The following is a 20,447-nucleotide window of genomic DNA, read 5'->3' on the forward strand; positions in this document are numbered from 1 at the left end:
CAGTCATTTGAACCCAGGAGGCGGAGGTTGCAGTGAACTGAGATGCCCTCCAGCCTGGATGACAGAGCGATAGTCCCATCTCAAAAAAAAAAAAAAAAAAGTCATTTGCTTAATAGTGGATAATTTAAGTTCCAACCCCCCCCCCAAAAAAATCGTCTTTGAAATACTGATTTGGTTCAGTTAATGTTTTCTGTTAAGATTTTTTGAAATCCAAAAGCCACATTGTTCCTTTTACATTGTTAAAATGTGATACAGATTTCAGTAATTCCCACTGATCCGGATCAAAAGTATTTGGAATGAATTTTCTCCCATTTTTGAGTATATTGAACACATGAGGGTGTATCTATATAGACAAGCATATAAAGCTGTGTTATACAATCTTAAAATTGTGAATCCTGGAATCTCTGGCAACCTTGTAAGCAGTTGTGATGAGTTTCAAGCGTGAATTGGCACAGTGTATCAGGACAGTTTTCCTTGTCTACTCTATTGACATATGTATTTTGTTTGTTTCGTGGTGTTAATCTAGAGTCACCATTCCTGAACAACTGGCCATTTTCTGAAGTGCATTTTGAACATAAGAGGCAAATATTTGCTATAGTTATCCTTCTTTCAGTGTTGTTTATTGTAACAAAGCCTTTCTTCAGGTTATTTTAACTTTTCAGGTTGCTAGCCAAGGTTCCCTTTCCTAGCATTAAATTCATCCAGGATTCACTCCTAGGACCTTCTGTTATCGGAATGCTCTCACTAAGATTAATGGCTATAAATATCATCTGTTTAATAAAGATATTTAGTATTTGTTCCCAGCCTGTTCTCAACGTGTGTGTATGTATGTATATATATACTTTCCTAATTGAGTCTTGGAGTGTTTAAATGGTATCTCTGTATCTGCCCACAAGCTTCACCTACAAGTTGACCATTTTACTTGATGCTGATCTCATGCTTGACTCAGGCCAACAATCTTAGCATCATCTTTTCTTCCCACCTTGAGTCAATCAGCAAAATTCATTATTGAATTTTACAGTTTTAAAATATATATATATTTATTGATCAACAATTTGCTGTACATAGTGGTGCATACATGCAACCCCAGATACTTAGGAGGCTGAGGCAGGAGGATCCCTTGAGCCCAGGAGTTCTAGGCTATAGTGCCTTATGACTGTGACTAGCCACTGCAGTCCAGCAACATAGTGAGATCCCCATTTTTTTTTTTAAAAGGGGAAGGGGTTGGTGGACCTGTTAAACAGCTTTAATCAAAACTTAAAAAAAAAAAAACTATTAGAGCAGTTAAAACTTTGTGTTGACCATCTTAACATTTTTAAAGGTACTATAATTATTCTTAATCCATATTGTGTACTCTAGTTCCCTAGTCCTGTTTCTCCATGCTGTTTTGCTAATATCTCTAATAGTCTTAGTTTGATTTTGTAAAAAAAAAAAAAAAAAAAAAAAGCACTTTTGAGATTAATAAGGTTTAATAATCCCCATTGACTCTGGCCTATAGTACTATAATTTTGTAAATGGCAAAATACCCTATGGGAGCTAAGGTGTTTTATAAGCTTAGAGCAATTCTTGTTAAATGGGACAAAGTCTCAATTCTTTTTTAACAAGACAACCCTTTATGTAGTAGCTTTTCTTTTTCAATGTTTCTTGAAATTGTAATTTTATTCCATGCTGGTACAGAATACAAACTTAGCCAAGAAAAATAGGAGCTCCATTGAAAGGGCTGTTCGACAAATTGAAATATTTAAAGCACAGTTGTAGGCTGTGTACTGTTGGGGCATACATTATTTAATTTATTCAGTTCCTCAGTTTTGTAGGGAAAGATGTTAGCATTATCTAATTTTCAAGGTATGTGTTAAATGATTCTAATTTTTTAAAAGCTTTGAAAGCTGGGTTGTTTTCGTTTGGTTGGTTGGTTGGTTGGCTTTTGGCCCCTCAATTTGTTGAGTGCCTATTTTAAAGATTTCCAGTGGATTTAACAAAATGAACAAAATTTAGAGGACTCATTTATTTCCCCCCACCAAGTCAGTGCCACAGTGGGACTCTTACATAAATTTGTCAGTGTTTAAATTCCATGTAGTGAATGAAAATACTCATCTGCAACTGGTATAAAATAGACATTAAAGTTTGTTGCCCAGGATAGAGTGCAGTGGCTATCCACCAGCATGATCATTTAGCACATGAAAACCTGAAACACCTGGGCTCAATCCTGCCTCAGCCTACTGAGTAGCTGGGACTACAGGCACACACCACCGTACCTTGCTAAATTGAGGTTTTTAACTCTTCTTCCCATTCCCTGCATCCTTCTGAGGGAGTTTATACTGAAAATTCTGCATTTTCTGTCCTTGACTTTTGCATAGGAAGGCAAAAAGATGACAGTTAAGGAAGGAAAGTGCATGTACTCACTTTGGAAATCTGTTTCCATTTCTTGATTCCGGTAGTTATAGGGAATAAGTTGTTCTAGTAGACTAAATAGAAGGTAAATGTTTTGGAGTTACACACGGATATATTGATGTTGTGGTTCATAGTTGCTGTTGGCCAGATTGTTCTTTATTGTGTCTTGTGTTTTTGTCGTTGTTGTTGTTGTTGTGTGTGTATGTGTGGCGAATGGGGTCTCCCTATGTTATCCAAGCTGGACTTGAATTCCTGGGCTCAAGCTATCCTCTTAACTTTGCTTCTCTTTATTTGGGCATCCTTTCTTCTGCTTTCTAGTATTTGGTCTTTCGTATATGAGTACATTAAGCTATTCTCTTTTTTATGTTTTTGAGACAGTGTCTCACTCTGTCCCCCAGGCCGGAGTGCAGTGGTATGATCTGCAGCCTCCGTCTCCCAGGTTCAAGCCATTTTCCTGCCTCAGTCTCCCTAGTAGCTGGGATTACAGGCATGCACCACCACGCTCAGCTAATTTTTGTGTTAGTAGAGATGGGGTTTTACCATGTTGGCCAGGCTGGTCTCGAACTCCTGACCTCAGGTGATCCATCTTCCTTGCCCTCCCAAAGTGCTGGGATAACCAGCAGGAGCCACTGTGCCCAGCTAGCTTTTTTGGTCCAATATTGGTTTTTTTTGTTTGTTTGAGGCAGGTTTTGTTTGTTTGTATCAGACAGTTCGTTTGCCCAGCCTGGAGTGCAGTAGCATGATCAAAGCTCACTGCAGCCTTGACCTCTTGGGCTCAAGTGATCCTTCCACCTCAGTCTTCTGAGTAGCTGGGACCCCAGGCATGCCACCACCATGCCTAGCTAATGTTTTTGAAGAGTCGGGGGTCCCCTGTGTTGTTCAGGCTGGTCTCAGTCACACTGGGCTCAAGGAACCCTTCTGTCTTTGCCTCCCAAAGTGTTAGGATTACAAGCATGAGCTACTGTACCTAGTGGTCTTCTGCTGTTCAAATGGAATCCTAAACCTTACTTTATCATTATTTCCATGTTTATATGAGAAAGGGGTAAAGAAGATACAGAAGTCCCTAGACTTAAGGGGTGGCCCTTATTGACTTATGCCTTAGGCTGAACTTAAGAGAAGCTATTAGTTTGAAAATATTGAAGGCAGTAAGTGTTATTGTTACGCACAAGTCATGGAACAGTGAACTACATACATGTTACAAATAAATTGTTCATATGGAATTGTGTGGACTATATGTTAAGAGCAAACCTCTTTCTACTTACAGAAGTATGCTCTTCAAGGTCAGAATTTCAAGAATAGTTAAAAATGGACGTTGAGTAAAAAAAAAAAAAAAAAGCTGAGAGAATAAGGAGATTAGAAAACAAAAGCCCCATGAGAGTTTGTTTTCAGGTGGAAAATGGAGTTAGTGGATTGGGGAGGAAGGATAGTTCAGGAAGAACAAAGGATTTAAGACAATTGAGGGCCTCCAAAAGTGGTCTTGGAAGTTCAACAAATAACATGAATATTGAGCTCTCCCTGGTCTAAGCTCTTAAACTGTGAGAATATCTACTTATAGCTATTTCAATTTGTAAGAGATCAGGTTTTTGTTTATGTAATAAATTTTTTTGTATCAATGTGTATCCATATATATTTTTATGAACTCTTGCTAAGATAATTGTCTCAGCATATGTCCAGGTATGATTTCTCTCTGCTAATGTAATATATTATTTATGTGAATTGTGATGGCTTGTTCCTTAAAAATAGTGTGAAAGTAACTGAAAGCAGTGGACTCACTTGTGTTTTCTTAAATTAAACTTAATGTGACTCACCCATTTTCTGTCTTGGTATATAGGAACTTAGTGATTTGGCCCGTGACCCTCCAGCACAATGTTCTGCAGGTCCAGTTGGGGATGATAGTAAGTAACTTTCAAGTTGATTTTTATGCTTAGTTTTTTTAAAGCTTGTGCATTTTTAGATAATAACCAAGAGATATTTTTTTTCTTTCTCTAGTGTTTCATTGGCAAGCCACAATTATGGGACCTGTAAGTATTAAGAATTTTTAAATTTAGTGTTAAGTGAAAATCCAGCATTGATTTGGTTGTAATTTTTAGCTTGGTCTGTAGGTTTATCATGTAGTTAATTCTATTTTGGATATTCTATAGTTGTACTGCATTTGAAAGAAACAATATGAGTTAGTCATCTGTTATGTGTACTTTGTGTCTCTCTCTGTGTTCATGTTCTAAAGTATAGCATCTCTGACCTACCAAACATCTGTCTACCTCAGTTCAGTTTCTCTTCGTAGCATTGTGTAAAGCATTGTCGTGGAACTTCCTGTTACTTATAGAGACAATTAAAGTTACTGGCTCTGATACTGCCATGAGTTGTATTACTCAGAGATCTTATCTTTTTGCTGTAGCTGCCAATAATCTAGCTTAATTGTATTTTGATATTTGATTCTATATAGAACTTTAGTTTTATGCAAATTTTGAATATATTTAGGGAGAAAGTGATATTTTGAATATAGCAAAATTCCTTTCTATCCTGGGTAGATAAGAAACTATATGCTGGATAATTGAATATTCAGAATTATGGATACCATCTAAGAATTTCAGAGAATTAGAGCGCACTAAAACATCCTGGGGTAAGACTGTATCTTACACAAATACTTAACTTTTTTTTTTAACTTGGTAAGGTGCTTAAGGATGTCTTTTCTAAGTTACATGTTTATTTTACTGAAAACTTTCTCCCTATTTGGTGGTTTTATAAGCAACATAAAGAGCAATAGTGTACTAGATGAGACAGTGGTTAGTAAGTATTTATAGTTCTAAAGAAAAAAAATGCTTAGAGTTAGTAGATGGGTTGAATCAACAAGTATTTATTCAGTAATTCTGATTCTAACTTTAGTCATTTTTCTGTCTCAAATGTGACTACATACTGTGTTCCAGGAAATAAGGATATGAGTGAATGTAATAGACATCCCTGTCAACCTTACAGCGAACTTACACTCTGCTGGAGTAGACAGATACTTAAAACAAGTAATAAAGTGTGATAAGATGGAAAATAAGTAATCAGTGAATGAAGTGATGGGTAGGAATAATTAATGGGAAATCCTAACAGGGATGATTAATTTAGAGTGATTGAATTTTTAGTGTCCTAAAAGTAGGGAAACTCAATCAAAGTAAGTCATGGCAGGGGGGCAAATATTAAGTTTTAATACTTCGAATATCCTGGATCATTTTAATAAACTACAAAGCAAGGATTGGGTATTTCATTATCACAATGACTATTTTTACTGTTTTAAATTTTACTTTGTTTTAAAAGTGATTCCTTTTATCTAATTTGATAGCAAAATTGTGTAATTTTAATACACAGAATTAAATGCCGAGTTACCCAATTTGCGCCACATGATGTTTTTGAAAGCTGGTAGTCTTCAAATAAAAAACCATTTTGAGTAGGCCCACATTCCACAAGCAGTAGTGACTTGGGATGGAATAACAGCTGCCTCCCTTTTTTAGATGGTATATGTGTTTACCACAATGCCTACTAGGTCAGTTCCATATTATCTACCTAATGTTTTGTAAGCAGTTGCTTTTGCAAACTTTATAATTTTCCCATTTTGGATTACCAATTTTCAAAGAATTCGATAAAATGTCTTACCAAATAAAGCTCATCTTTGATTCAGAGGGTACTTGATAGTTTCATTGTAAAAATTGTCAAAATTAAGAAAGTACAGAAGGGTGGGTAGTTAAGACTTCTAATTGGATAGTGTGCAGAATAAACCAGCTCCTTAAAACTTGTCGGGATTTCTTCTTAATAGATTAGACTTTGTTACTTTGAACAACACACTAATTTTCCAGAAAGGCAAGGAACATACCTATAGTCAATCAAAGGAAACATGAATGAGGAATATATGGTGGTAATTTTTTAGACAATGGTGTTGCTTATTCTGACAGATTTTTTTTAGCAATTTACTTAATTTGATTTTATTTTTAGAAAACATTTTCTTTTTTCATTTTTTAAATATATATTTTAGATGATGGCTATTCCTTGCTAAATTTTTTCCGCAACCTTTTAATATAATGACTGGCAGTTTTCTGCTTTTACAAACAGAAGCATGTGATTTTCAGAACAATTTAAATATTAACCTGATTAACCACAACTGCAGGGTTTTGCTTTGATAGCAGTACTTACTGAAACGTTTTCAGTTAAAAAGTTTAGTTCTCACTGTTGGTTGGGTAATTTCAAGAAGGAGTCAAAGGTTATAAAAATGTACCCAAAGTACAGGTATTGTCTCGTACCTAAGTAAGCACATAATTTAGGTGTCAGCTTTAAATAGTTAACTCTGTGCTTACTGTGGAGCGCACCAATGAAACAACTCATTTTGTTCTTTTGGCTTCTGAATACATCTTTGTGACAAAGCATCTACTGTATAAGATAAATAGCTTATTTTGTGAGTATGGTTACCCTGTGTGGCATAAAGTGATGCCAGTGCCACAGAACTGAAGATTCATGACTTTATAAAATAGAGCATCTAATTTTAAGTTTTAATAGAGTAACTGATTTTAGTGAGTTGTTAGAAAATCCTCTAGGTCATTAGTTATGCGCAAAATTGCTTTGTCATGTACTAGCTTACTGTTTCTGAAGGTAAGCTACTTCTGAAGCACAACTATTGATTAAAAATTAAACCTTCGAAAGAATTGACAGCATTGACAACAGTGTGTGTGTGTGTGTGTGTGTGTGTGTTTTCGGTGGGGGGGTTGTATACTATATTAAGATTAGTTTCCAACAAGAATTGATGCAAGTAGAAGAAATTGACTTCCTTACCTATTGCCTCTGACATTTACTTGCTTAAATTTTTTTTAATTGAAAATTGAATGACAGAAAAAGGTGGATTTAAAGAACAACACTAACTTCTACCTTAATCGATGACAGAGCTGTAGAAGAAAGTACCTGTGGAAATGTGAAAGTATCTGTGAAAAATGTAATCTTTCGCAGCCTGAGCATAATCAACTAGAAAAATTATCTGAATTTAAATAATTGGTCCATAGGTACTATTTTATTTGGTCCATAAGGGTTTTTTTTCAACTTGTGTATTATGTCATTTCCTACATAAGCTAATGATACCTGAAGACTTTTTCCATCTTTACCTTATTCATTAAGGAGCTTTGTAGCCTAATAAAAGAGAAATCTAAGTAAATGTTAGACATATGGGGGGTTAATGGTAACTATGTACTTAAAGAGGTGTAAAAGACAGATAAGGGAGCAGGTAGGACAAAGGAGGCTATAAGGACAAATATTTGAAGTAGGGGAGAGAAGAAGATGTGTTATCCATATAATATTTTACATGCAGTAGAGAGCATGTTCTATAGAAGAGACAGAAGATGAAACTAGATTGATGGGCACCGAGATCATAAAGCACCGTATGTACTTAGGAGTTTGAATTATATCTTTAAAACTATGGTAGATTTCAAGCAGGGGAGTAACATTTTTAAAAGACCATTTTATCATTAAGATGGAGAGATAACCATCAGTAAGCTATTGCCATAATCTAAGTAGAAATATCAGTGGGCATTTGAATATATGCCCTGGAATGAGTAACTGCACAAGAGATATATTTTGCAACTCATATTTTTCTGGGGCAGCAGTTAGAAGTAGAAAATCAACCTATAAGAATACCAACATTTTTAGCTGTGCTAGTGGCACATGCTTGTGACCCCATCTTCTTTGGAGACTGAGGCATAAGAATCGCTTGAACCTGGAGCTGGAGGTTGCAGAGAGCAGAGATCACACCACTGCACTCCAGCCTGGGTGACAGCAACACTTTAAAAAAATAAAAATAAAGAATACCCATCCTGGTCAACATGGTGAAACCCTGTCTCTACTAAAAACACAAAATTTAGCTGGGCGTGGTGGTGCATGCCTGTAGTCCCAGCCACTCAGGAGGCTGAGGCGGGAGAATTGCTTGAACCCGGGAGGCAGAGGTTGCTATGAGCCAAGATCATGCCACTGCACTCAAGCCTGGCGACAGAGCGAGACTCTGTCTCAAAAAAAAAAAAAAAAAAAAAAAAAAAAAAAAAAACAAAGTTTTGTGGTTGCCACAGAAGAGCTGAGGCACTATGAGGAAGCAGCTTGCACTGATGAGACCAAAACAGGGATAGAAGGTTTCCTAAGCAGATATCTAATGTAATTTCTGTATTTGTAAGATTCCAGTCAGTTTGCTGCCTTATTCTTGGGGGTTTTGTTTCTCTTTCGTGTAGTAACCTGCTGGTTGGTAATAGAAGTTAAATGTCATAGGGTCTCAATTTTGTATATGGCTTAGTTTTGTTATCTCTGAACCTTGTAGTTCTTCCTCTTTGGTATGGCAGCATTTTGGTATTAAATTGCAACATTGAAATATTCTGCCTTCTTTTTAAAGTTCTTTTTTTGAACAAACAAAACGAAATGTGGCTTTGCCTAAATCAAATCAGCAGATTACCTTTATTCAGAAACAGACAGCATTTGATTTCATGAAAATTGGAATGAAAGCTTACAAAGAACTTCTGGAATTGGGTTATTAAAACTTCAGTGTTGGGGGCGGGGCGTGATGGCTCACGACTGTAATTTCATCACTTTGGGAGGCCAAGGTGGGCGGATCACTGAGCAGTTTGAGACCCACCTGGGCAACATGGAGAAACCCCGTCTCTACTAAAAAGACAAAAAAAATTAGCTGACTGTGGTGGCTCACTCCTGTAGTTCCAACTACTCGGGAGGCTGAGGTGGGAGAATCACCTGATCCCAGGAGGCACAGGTTGCAGTGAGCCAAGATTGTGCCACTGCCTTCCAGCCTGGGTGACAGAGCAAGACCCTGTTTTAAAAAGAAAATGTTTGGGATTACCCTTAAATTGTTAATTTTACGTAGAAAAAACATACCTTATATAGTATCTGATCAGGTAAAAGTTATTATAACCATATTTAACAAAGATGTGTTAATCTAATAAACTCGGGTCACTTAAAATGTTTCTAGTTCCATATTTTGCAAAAAATATGAAAAGGGGCCAGGTACAGTGGCTCATGCCTATAATCCCAGAACTTTGCTGGAGGCTGAGGCGGGCAGATCACCTGGGATGAGGAGTTTTAAGTTCAGCCCACATGGTGAAACCCATCTCTACTGAAAAAAAGGAGCCAGGCACGTTGATACATGCCTGTAATCCAAGCTATCCAGGAGGCTGAGGCAGGAGAATCAGTTGAACCTGGGAGGCAGAGCCTGCAGTGAGCTGAGGTTGCGCCACTGCACGCCAGCTTGGGCAGCACAGCAAGATGGGATTCTGTCCTTGTCTCCCCACCTGGAAAAAAAAAAAAAACAAAAAGGAAAGACTTGAGAGCTGGAGAAGAACTCAAGTTAAATAGTAGCTCTGGTGGAGTGTGGTGGATCGTGACATCAGGAGTTAGAGACCTGCCTAGCCAACATGGTGAAACCCCGTCTCTACTAAAAATAGAGAAATTAGCTGGGCATGCTGGCACGCACCTGTAGTCCAGCTGCTTGGGAGGTTGAGGCAGGAGAGTTGCTTGAACTCAGCAGGCAGAGGCAGTGAACTGAGATCGCGCCACTGCTCTTTAGCCTGGGGAACAGCGAGACTCTGTCTCAAAAATAAATAGTAGCTCTTCCATTTACTAGTTGTGTATTTCTTTAAACCTGATTCTTCATTAATAAATTGACCTTTCTTCTTTGAACTCCATGTGTCCCTTGTTCATATTTCATGATACCTGTAACATTTCATTGCAGTTACTCAACATGTCTATCAGAGTGCAAGCTCATCAAGATAAAAAATTGTTCTTTGGATCCCTTACATATATAGCAAGGAGTTAGATTAATTGAATTAATGTTTGTTTTACAGAAGGGTAGGAATTAGATGAGCTGTGTTAGTATCGGACCTAGTTTTTATGTGCCTGACATCCAGAATGGGCATAGTGAAAGGCTCATGTAGCTGTATATACATACCCTTTCTAATGGAGAGGAATGAGTGTTAGTAATAACCCAATTCATGTAAATTTTAAAACATACCTTCGGATTGGTTCTTTGCATATCCTGAGGCAGTTAGGCATTCCACATTTCAACTTTAAATTCCTGACTAGGCATCAGTATCTTTTGTCATTAAGTGGTCTTCAAAAGACTGTTGTTTGAATCTTGGTTCTGTCATTTACCATTTGTATACTAGACTAAGTTAGTTCTTAAAGCCTCATTTATATCATGCATAAAATAGGGACAATGTATCTATTTTCTGGTATTGATTAAAATGAGAAACTTAAGCTTTTCCCTGTTCTCTTGAACATAGTTGTGTGTTCGTTACCTGGAATGGCTAACATTTTGGTTGGCCAGTGGGCAGAATGGCCTGTTGTAAACCCATTTGTACACATCTGGCTGTTGGAAGAAATAATCTACACATGTAAACGTTTATTTTCAGATTATTCTGATATACAATTCTGTATGTAGGCTTTATTGCTATGTGTACTTTTTCCTTTGTGAGAATTGAGATCTAGAATACTTGTGTTTCTGGATAACTTTTTTTAAAAGACATTCTGGTGACTTAAGTAAAATTGAATCTAAATTAGGTTTTATTACTGTATAGTAAGTTTTTAGTGTTTTTTTTTTTTTTATTAATATAGACTAAATTTTCATGGGATAATTTAGATTTTTATTACAGTGTAAATAGGTAATTTTGGTTCATTACTAGAGAAACGCTTAGAAACATGTTATGGATTTTTAGCAATTAATATTTTAAATTTGAGTTAAGCGTACTTTTCTTTTACAGAATGACAGCCCATATCAAGGCGGTGTATTCTTTTTGACAATTCATTTTCCTACAGACTACCCCTTCAAACCACCTAAGGCAAGTATTTACTGTCATAATCTGTTAGTATAGATTTATGCTTTATTTCAAAGGAATAGAGTATTCTTGAAAGTTAGGGTTCTGCCTAGGCTAAATGTGTATGTTGAATTGAGGCACTGATGTACAGATGATGACTCTAAACCTTTGGTTTAAAGAGCTAGACCTCAATTTGAACTTTGTAAATGGGAATAAAGTTTGTCTTTTCCTTAATGTTGCAAGATTCAGACTATATAGAAGCTTACCCCCATTATTACATAGATTCTGATTATAGGCTTTGTTGTCTTGTAGGCATCAAATGTTCAGCTTCAGTTTATATTTGCACATATTGCTACAACTTATGCTTATAGTTTTATATATATAACTAAATTTATGAAAACTTAAAGAGTTGCTTAGTGCAGTGAGTTGATTGGTTTGTAGATACTAAAAGCATATTATCCTTTACTTTTCAGTAATTAACATAAATTCAACCTCTATTAGTAACTAGAGAAGGTAATATTCAAAGGACATAAACATTCACTATTAACAGTCTGTAGTATTGTTACAGGTGCAATGTGATGGTTTCCATTTTTGTGATTCAAGTTTGTTTTATGTACAGTGGAAATGCAAACTCATGCATACCTATGTAACTTAATGAAACTTTAAATGAGATGGTCTACAAATTTTGGTTACATTCAAAATTTAGAGCTTTTTTAAATGAATGTGTTAAAAACCTTTAAATTACCCTTTGATATTCATGACACAGTAGGACCAAAGTAACCTTGAGATCTTTCCTTCATATGAGTAATGAAATTTTTATCCAGAAGTTTAAGTTTCTGTTTTAATAAGAGGGAGCCGGGGGGCAGGGGGTTGTGGTCAGATTGTAGAAACCAGTTTATATATTTGGAACTTGTTTGCTAATAGATGACATTTTTAACATTGTGGCTTGATTATTTTAAGTTTTGCTTTAAAAGATATTTGTTTTTATTTGAATAAAATACCTAAAAGTTTCTGTTTTAGGTTGCATTTACAACAAGAATTTATCATCCAAATATTAACAGTAATGGCAGCATTTGTCTCGATATTCTAAGATCACAGTGGTCGCCTGCTTTAACAATTTCTAAAGGTAAAAATACTTCCAGTGAAATAACCTTAAGCTGTTCTCAATTTCTAATAGTTTCATTCTTAGATGTACTTATCTGAGTATTTTTATTCCAACTTTCTGGTAAGAGATGGGGAAGCAATAAAGTTACTTTTATCATTTGTGTTCTTTTAGTGGTATTGATAAAAGAGACTTTGTGAGAAGGGGTTAAAATTCAAATTGGGCTGGGTAGGCATTATTTGCCTGTTGAGTTACCTTCATCTCATAACAGCAAAATTTATCTTAATAGACTTCTGTATTTTTCAATCTCAAACCACTTGGACATGTCACATTCGTTGCCTTTTTACCAAGAATAGTGTAATATACCTAAACTTAATAAAGATTTTGAATCCTGAGGTTTCCACTGTAGGAAAATTCTGATTTTGCTTTCCTGGGTTAATTTTTAGACAAATCTTTAGTCATGTGTTATGTAACCATGATAGGTTGTTTCTACCTAATGACAGTTTAAAAATGTATAATCTTGGAAATATCTGTAGATCAATTCTGGTCTCCTACTGTTAATAGGCATCTGTTATATTGTATCTAACAGGTTGTTCAGTCTCTGCACGAATATCCCAGGTGGAGTTTTTAGACCTTTTTTTCTCCCTCTTGGATACTTTCTAATTTCTTTTCAAAATATGCTCCCATACCTAAATACCAGCTTCCAAGTTTTTCTATCACTGCTGGTAATGTACTGTAACACTGAAAACTATTTTTGTAAGGGCAGATTGAATTGGTACTGTTTTGTCATTAAAGTAACTTGCTTTTTTGGCAGCCGTACTTTGCTGACTTATTAAACTAGGAGCCAACACTGAAGCCACCTTTTTTCTGTGAGTTACTATATAGCCCAGTCTCCTCCATTAGGTAATTTTTTATTTGCTCTGCTGCATTTGGCTTTGAAGTTAAATTTGCTGTAGTCAACAAATATTTATGTGACAATGCTGTCTTTATAGTATAAAGTACTTTATACTTGTCTGGTGACTGGCACATAACAGGCACTCAAAGTGAATGAGATCTATGTTCCTTAATGTTTGACATCTTATAAATCAGTGTGTTGAACTGGTTAAGGGAAGAACTAGGGCTGATGACTCACTTAGTACTAAAGAGATTTTGGCATTGTATTTAACCAGTACTCTTGAGAATACGGTTTCTTACTCACAAGTTCAAGGAGATAAAACATTCAGTGGAGCACTTCAAAGTTTTTCTCAGAAAACTCCTGAGACAATGGCAAAGAATGGATTTTTCTTCATGCCTAACAACTATGAATAATACGGCATGAGTGTTAACCTGCATATTCTTGCTAAAGTCCCCTCCCCCCAGATTACCAAGAAACTCCTTAAGTTCTAATATCATTTATGCCTATTTAAAACATATATTAATATGACATCAGTTGCCTATCTTAGAAATTTTATTTTTATAGCTAGTCAGCAGTGAATTTGATGCCACAAACTCCATTTTTAGCTCTTCTTACTTAACAGTAGCTTGTCTTCTGTGAAGCAAAATCTCTGGTAAAACTTTGTCTCATCGAGATTGAGATAAAAAGTAATATAAGTCTTTTGAGGATTGAGGTTTGTAATAGCGTTTTAAATACATTTATTTCTCTAAACTCCTGAAACTGGATAACAGGTGTTTTTGTTTCCTTGCAGTTCTTTTATCCATTTGTTCACTGCTATGTGATCCAAACCCAGATGACCCCCTAGTGCCAGAGATTGCACGGATCTATAAAACAGACAGAGATAAGTAAGTATGTTAAAAAGTTATTATAAAAGTGATGTTACTTAATGAGTTAGGCTTATACTCTGCTTGTGACAATGCCAAGAAGACTAGATATTTAGTAAGATAATAGTTAAAATATTCAGAAAGCTAGCTATTGAAATGTGGTTATTTAAAACTTACTAGGCTTTAGTTAATGTGACAGTGAATGCCCCCCTCCAAAATGTTTTTTCGTTTTTCCTAGTGTGTTAAAACAGCTTATTACTGTATTCTCAAATTTTGGGGAAGAAAGCAAATTTTTCTTAACCCCAAGCATGTTTTTCCAAAGTGTTAGTGCTATTGTAAAAATTTGGTCTAAATTTTTCAAATATTTGAATTATGTTTATGTTCAGTTTAACCATTATAACTTTCATATGTTATAATTAATGCTAAGTATACTTGTTCAATTAGGTACAATAGGTTAGCAAGAGAGTGGACAGAGAAATACGCTATGTTGTAGGGTAAGAGGATCTGCACTCTATGGTGCGCTTATTCATGGTACTGCCAGCACTTGAGTGCTGCATGCATTAAGGCACTGTATTAACTAACAAAAGGTAACAGATGTGGCAGTCTTCTGAAAAGTGTACGTTTAACTGCTTGATCTCTGTTTAACGTGAAAGTAAATACCTGATAGTCATCATTGCTTGAAAGTATTGCATGGCAAAGCAGTTATATAGCACTAGTAAGAAATGGGAATTTAGTATCTTTTTCTTTCAAACTACCATGGTGTTTAAGTTTTAGCTTGAGACTTTGTACCAATACTATACGGAATGTGGTGATTTAGTTCAGATTTTGCCAGAAGATAGTAATGTAAGGGAAAAACACTTTTAAGCCTAAGCATCTAAACTAAATGTTCATTACTGACAAGCATGCATTAGTGTTAGCTGTACTTTGCGGCTCCCTGTATGCTAGCTAGATTAAAGCCTTTGTTTTAAAGTGCTGGCTTCGTGAGAGAGTATCCTTAGGAGATAACCATGTTTGGTAGAAAGATCTTGTATATGTTACAAGTTTAGGGAAGTTGTTGGACCATATTTGGTTTTTGGTTTGAAATAAAGCTAGTTAATTAATATTTGAACTGTAAATATAAAAGTTCTCCTGTGTCCTTTAATATGTATTCATTTCTTAAGGTTATCACTATTTTTGTTGGGGTAAGCAGTCTATGGCATTAGTATAATCCAAGGGGAAACTGATAGTATTTATCAATGTTAGTAGTCTTCCTGAGTAATAACCTTGTTTGTGTGTGAATTATCTGTTGATCTTTTTCAAGAAAGATGCTCTGGTTGTACTCAACAGGTCTTGATGGGGCTGATGAACACAACCACTCACACACCTCTTTTGAAAATTATCATTCTGCCCAATGTCATCTTCCCCTTCTGTCTCTGCCTAAGTCTCAAAGGCATTTTTTTTCTTGCAATATCCAGGACCAAGTAATTTCCCAAACTCCAGGATTCAGATAAAGTTGTTTTAGTAAAAGTCTGGTTCTGGCTTTGGAAATGTCTGTGGATAGATAGAATTTGTACACTATTTTAACATATGTCCATAATGAGCTGTAAACATTTTTTCATGTTAAAAATTAAGAGTAGTCGTTCAGTGGTGGTAGAAAGAAAGGGTCTTTTGACTTTTGTTAGCCTCCCAACTTGTAGTGCTGCTTTCTTAGGTTTATTAAAAAACTGCTTTCAGAGCATCAGGCTCTCATTTCCCACATTGATTTGAGTGCCAATGCTATTTCTTCCTTCGTTGGCTTTTATTCTAATCATAGTCATTAGAGATGACTTCATAATAGGTCTGGAGATGAAAATCTTTCCCTTCCATTTAAAGTATTAGGAATTCTTTCACTTTATTTTAACTTTTAAAAAATAACATCTTTATTTACAGGTACAACAGAATATCTCGGGAATGGACTCAGAAGTATGCCATGTGATGCTACCTTAAAGTCAGAATAACCTGCATTATAGCTGGAATAAACTTTAAATTACTGTTCCTTTTTTGATTTTCTTATCCGGCTGCTCCCCTATCAGACCTCATCTTTTTTTAATTTTATTTTTTGTTTACCTCCCTCCATTCATTCACATGCTCATCTGAGAAGACTTAAGTTCTTCCAGCTTTGGACAATAACTGCTTTTAGAAACTGTAAAGTAGTTACAAGAGAACAGTTGCCCAAGACTCAGAATTTTTAAAAAAAAATGGAGCATGTGTATTATGTGGCCAATATCTTCACTCTAACTTGGTTATGAGACTAAAACCATTCCTCACTGCTCTAACATGCTGAAGAAATCATCCTGAGGGGGAGGGAGATGGATGCTCAGTTGTCACATCAAAGGGAACAGCATTATTCTAGCAGCATCCATTCTTGTTTAAGCCTTCCACTGTTAGAGGTTTGAGGTTACATGATATACTTTATGCTCATAACTGATGTGGCTGGAGAATTGGTATTGAATTTATAGCATCAGCAGAACAGAAAATGTGATGTATTTTATGCATGTCAATAAAGGAATGACCTGTTCTTGTTCTACAGAGAATGGAAATTGGAAGTCAGACACCCTTTGTATTCCAAAATAGGGTCTCAAACATTTTGTAATTTTCATTTAAATTGTTAGGAGGCTTGGAGCTATTAGTTAATCTATCTTCCAGTACACTGTTTAATATAGCACTGAATAAATGATGCAAGTTGTCAATGGATGAGTGATCAACTAATAGCTCTGCTAGTAATTGATTTATTTTTCTTCAATAAAGTTGCATAAACCAATGAGTTAGCTGCCTGGATTAATCAGTATGGGAAACAATCTTTTGTAAATGCAAAGCTGTTTTTTGTATATACTGTTGGGATTTGCTTCATTGTTTGACATCAAATGATGATGTAAAGTTCAAAAGAGTGAATATTTTGCCATGTTCAGTTAAAGTGCACAGTCTGTTACAGGTTGACACATTGCTTGACCTGATTTATGCAGAATTAATAAGCTATTTGGATAGTGTAGCTTTAATGTGCTGCACATGATACTGGCAGCCCTAGAGTTCATAGATGGACTTTTGGGACCCAGCAGTTTTGAAATGTGTTTATGGAGTTTAAAAAATTTATTTTCCAGGTGCAGCCCCTGTCTAACTGAAATTTCTCTTCACCTTGTACACTTGACAGCTGAAAAAAACCATAATATGGGAGTAATGATGGGTCAAAATTTACAAAATAAAGTACTGTTTTGGTGTGGGAGTTGTCATGAGGCTGTGTTGAAGTGACTTATCTATGTGGGATATTGAGTATCCATTGAAATGGATTTGTTCAGCCATTTACATTAATGAGCATTTAAATGCAACAGATATCATTTCAGGTGACTTAACATGAATGAATAAAAGTCAATGCTATTGGATTGTTTTTTGTTTGACAAGTGCTATCTGTGCTACTAATTTAACTTCTGTAGTAACAAGGGCATTACCATTCTTCACCTTTCCTAATTCTGACCCCATAGTTTTACATTTTTCCTGGTTATTTTGATTTGTCCACTGCTTTATTTCTTGAAGTTCTAGCACATCTGTGACTCCTCCATTTCCACGTTTTTGCACTGCTTACACTTAATGTGCAATCTTACTCCTTGTCTGCACACAGATGTGGAAAGCTAGAAATAAATGTTAAAACTTAATTTTTATAAACATTTTAATATGTAGTTTGGACATGATTTATTGACTTAAGGTTCTTCTCTAAACTGGAAGTGAAATGCATGCCTTCTGAAGATGTTCTGGCTTTGTTAATTCTGTAATCATTTCATTGGGAAAAAAACAGTTACGCAGTTTTTCCAATGAGTGAATTTTTTCATTTGTCTTTTGCTTAAAATGGCTCCTTCAAGGTAGATGTCATACTGCTTAACTTTTTTGGATTCAAATTATGAATGAGAAATTAGTTAATTCTGCTCCACAAGGTAAGAAAAACTGCTCTTTGGCTCTATTTTCAAAATTACTTCTGAGATGCATATGCTCTCAAAATAACAGCTTTAGTAGGCATATCACTTCTTGAAAGCCAAACATGAATAAAACACTTTTATGAAACACAGTGGATCCCTCATTGGCTTTCAGATTGACCTTTTTAGCCTTAGACCACCCTTAGGTATTTACAGAGATGACTTCTTTGATTGTCATAACAATTCGTAGATGTGTCCAGTTCTCTGTATCTTTGACTTGATGCTTTATACATCATTTCATTTGTTGCTTCTAAGGGAATAAGCCATAGAGGCTTCTCCAGGTTTAAAAGAACAGTAAAGTACCTGGAAAACCAACATTTTTGAATGTATGGACACTGGACATGAGATCATGTACAATGAAATCTTCAAAAGAATCTAAGAATTTGCCCTGTTTCCCCCACCCCATCCAGCAATTTGACATTACTAGTGCCATGTGTAGGACTCAACTGAGTATTAGAATCAGTTTTGGCTATGTCTATATTTCCTAAATCTTTTAATGCATAAACCTCTAAGAATTAGGGTCCAGTTGGCCTGTTAATGGTAAATTTACATTTTAAGTGACTCAATAATTTGATTTTCCTGGGCGAGTTTGCAATGTGATAATCAGATTTTTTAAAACTGATTAGTTTGCTTTCTTGTGTGGGTGTACTCACATTTTAAAGTATGAACCACAGTTAACTAGTGGTCTCAGGGGTAGTGAAACACTCACTCACTTTTTTTTTTTCTTTTCTTTTTTTTAATGGCTTAGTTGAAGTATACTTAAGGTACTGATCATGCTGTGTTAGTGATTTGGGCGGGGGGGGGTAACTCAAATTAGCCATGTTTTGTGTTGGCATAACAAAACTGTTAATGATTGTTGATTACACTTTCAAGTGAATTTGTCTTTTATGAGGAACCCAGTGCAAGTCACTAAATATTGTCTAATAGTGACATCTGCATAAGACTTGTAATAGCTAAAGTTAATTGAGCTTAAAGGAATTGTTACCATTAAAGTCTGTGTTTAAAGACACTTTGGTCTTACTCAGTAATTCCAGCTAATATGAAATCCATACTTGAGCTTAATGTTGTGTGTGAGCTCGATTTTGAATTTTATACAGTTTATGAAGAGTTAAGGTGGTGGTTCTCGAAATGTAACTCTTGAGATAACAATCTCAGCATCATTTGGGAAATTCATTGTAATATAAATTGTCAGGCCCCACCCAGGTCCTGAATCAAACTGTGGCTTGGAGCCCAGTCTCCTCCAGGTGATTCTGATGAATGGTGAAGATTGAGGACCATTTTCAGAAGTCTGTTCCTAGCACTCCCTTGTAACAGACTACACCAGTAATCCTTTGACCCTGTAGCTATTTTTATAGCTGTTTCAGGCAATAGAGAATTGCTTTTGTCTAAATATTACATTTCTGATGCCTGACAGTTTCCAAATACTTTGAATTGTAATACAGTATGTTGATTTCCACATTTACACTTGGAATATTAAAACACATTAATGTCCTACAGTTGACTAATTTGAATAATCATACTGGCATAGAATTCAACCAGTCATCAAGTAATTAAAAGCAATCAACCTAGGTATGGAACAAATTTGAACCCAGATCCCATTGTGTGGCCTGACAATAGGCAATTTTTTACCCCAAGTGGAAATGATGCCATGTTAAGGATGTTTGCAGTGTTTGACAGATATTAAATGTACCCTAAGGCGGCTATTAAAACTTCTTGTGCTGTCCCAGTGTAATGGAAAAATAAACGGTTAAAGGTATTTGGAAATGGCTCTAAACTATTACAGTGCCTCACCTCCACCCCCCAAAAAAATGGAGGAACCATCTTAAAGTCTTCTAGAAATATATTGAAGTTAGCTAAATGTCTAAGTCCCTAGAAATTATTACTACATTGTGTTGTTTCTTCCTACCTTCTAACTACTTGCTCATTTCTGGCCTTGGTTCTGAAAAATTTTATGTTTCAGGTATATAAGATGTTTCTGACAATTCTTCTTTTACTTGGGATGCTTCTGTTAAAGTCTCACTATCAGTTTTCTGTCTCTTCCCAAACTGCTTATGAATGAAATTTTAAGAACCCTCTTTTCTGTATTATAAAAAAAAGTTTACAAAATTTTCCTTTTTATGTACTGCTGACTAATCACATTTGAATAGTGTCAAGGCTGAACAATGACCCTTTATGCCATACTGGCTTAAGAGCCCAGTTAACCACCATCATTTACTAACCACCTAGCTATTTCTTCAGAGCTCCCATATAGCTGTTATTCATTATCCACATAACAATCTAAAGGGCATATTTTAAAATGTCTAAAACTGGCCTTATGTCTACACAGACACATAGATAACACATACACTCTTAGCCCAGCCTCAGTAAATGTCAACATTGAGTTGCACTGGCTTA

General features: G+C 35.6%; 1 protein-coding gene across 6 annotated transcripts in view; it reads left to right on the forward strand.

The window, feature by feature from the left end:
* UBE2D3 (ubiquitin conjugating enzyme E2 D3) overlaps positions 1 to 19,062 on the forward strand; it is a 33,027-nt gene extending 13,965 nt beyond the window's left edge. For 3 of the 6 annotated variants that reach the window (XM_032261597.1, XM_032261596.1, XM_032261598.1), the window contains exons 3-9: positions 4,223 to 4,286; positions 4,381 to 4,412; positions 11,160 to 11,237; positions 12,234 to 12,339; positions 14,001 to 14,094; positions 14,518 to 14,567; positions 15,982 to 19,062. In XM_032261597.1, the coding sequence (XP_032117488.1) occupies positions 4,223 to 4,286; positions 4,381 to 4,412; positions 11,160 to 11,237; positions 12,234 to 12,339; positions 14,001 to 14,094; positions 14,518 to 14,566 (423 nt within the window). In that variant the 3' untranslated portion in view covers position 14,567; positions 15,982 to 19,062. The remainder of the gene's footprint in view (positions 1 to 4,222; positions 4,287 to 4,380; positions 4,413 to 11,159; positions 11,238 to 12,233; positions 12,340 to 14,000; positions 14,095 to 14,517; positions 14,568 to 15,981) is intronic. The other 3 variants (XM_032261600.1, XM_032261601.1, XM_032261599.1) reach the window with 1 other exon arrangement.
* The last annotated feature ends 1,385 nt before the right edge of the window (positions 19,063 to 20,447 follow it).

Source organism: Sapajus apella, unplaced genomic scaffold (assembly GCF_009761245.1).
Source record: "Sapajus apella isolate SASKATOON/1434 unplaced genomic scaffold, GSC_monkey_1.0 scaffold124, whole genome shotgun sequence".
NCBI classification, from domain to species: Eukaryota; Metazoa; Chordata; class Mammalia; order Primates; family Cebidae; genus Sapajus; species Sapajus apella.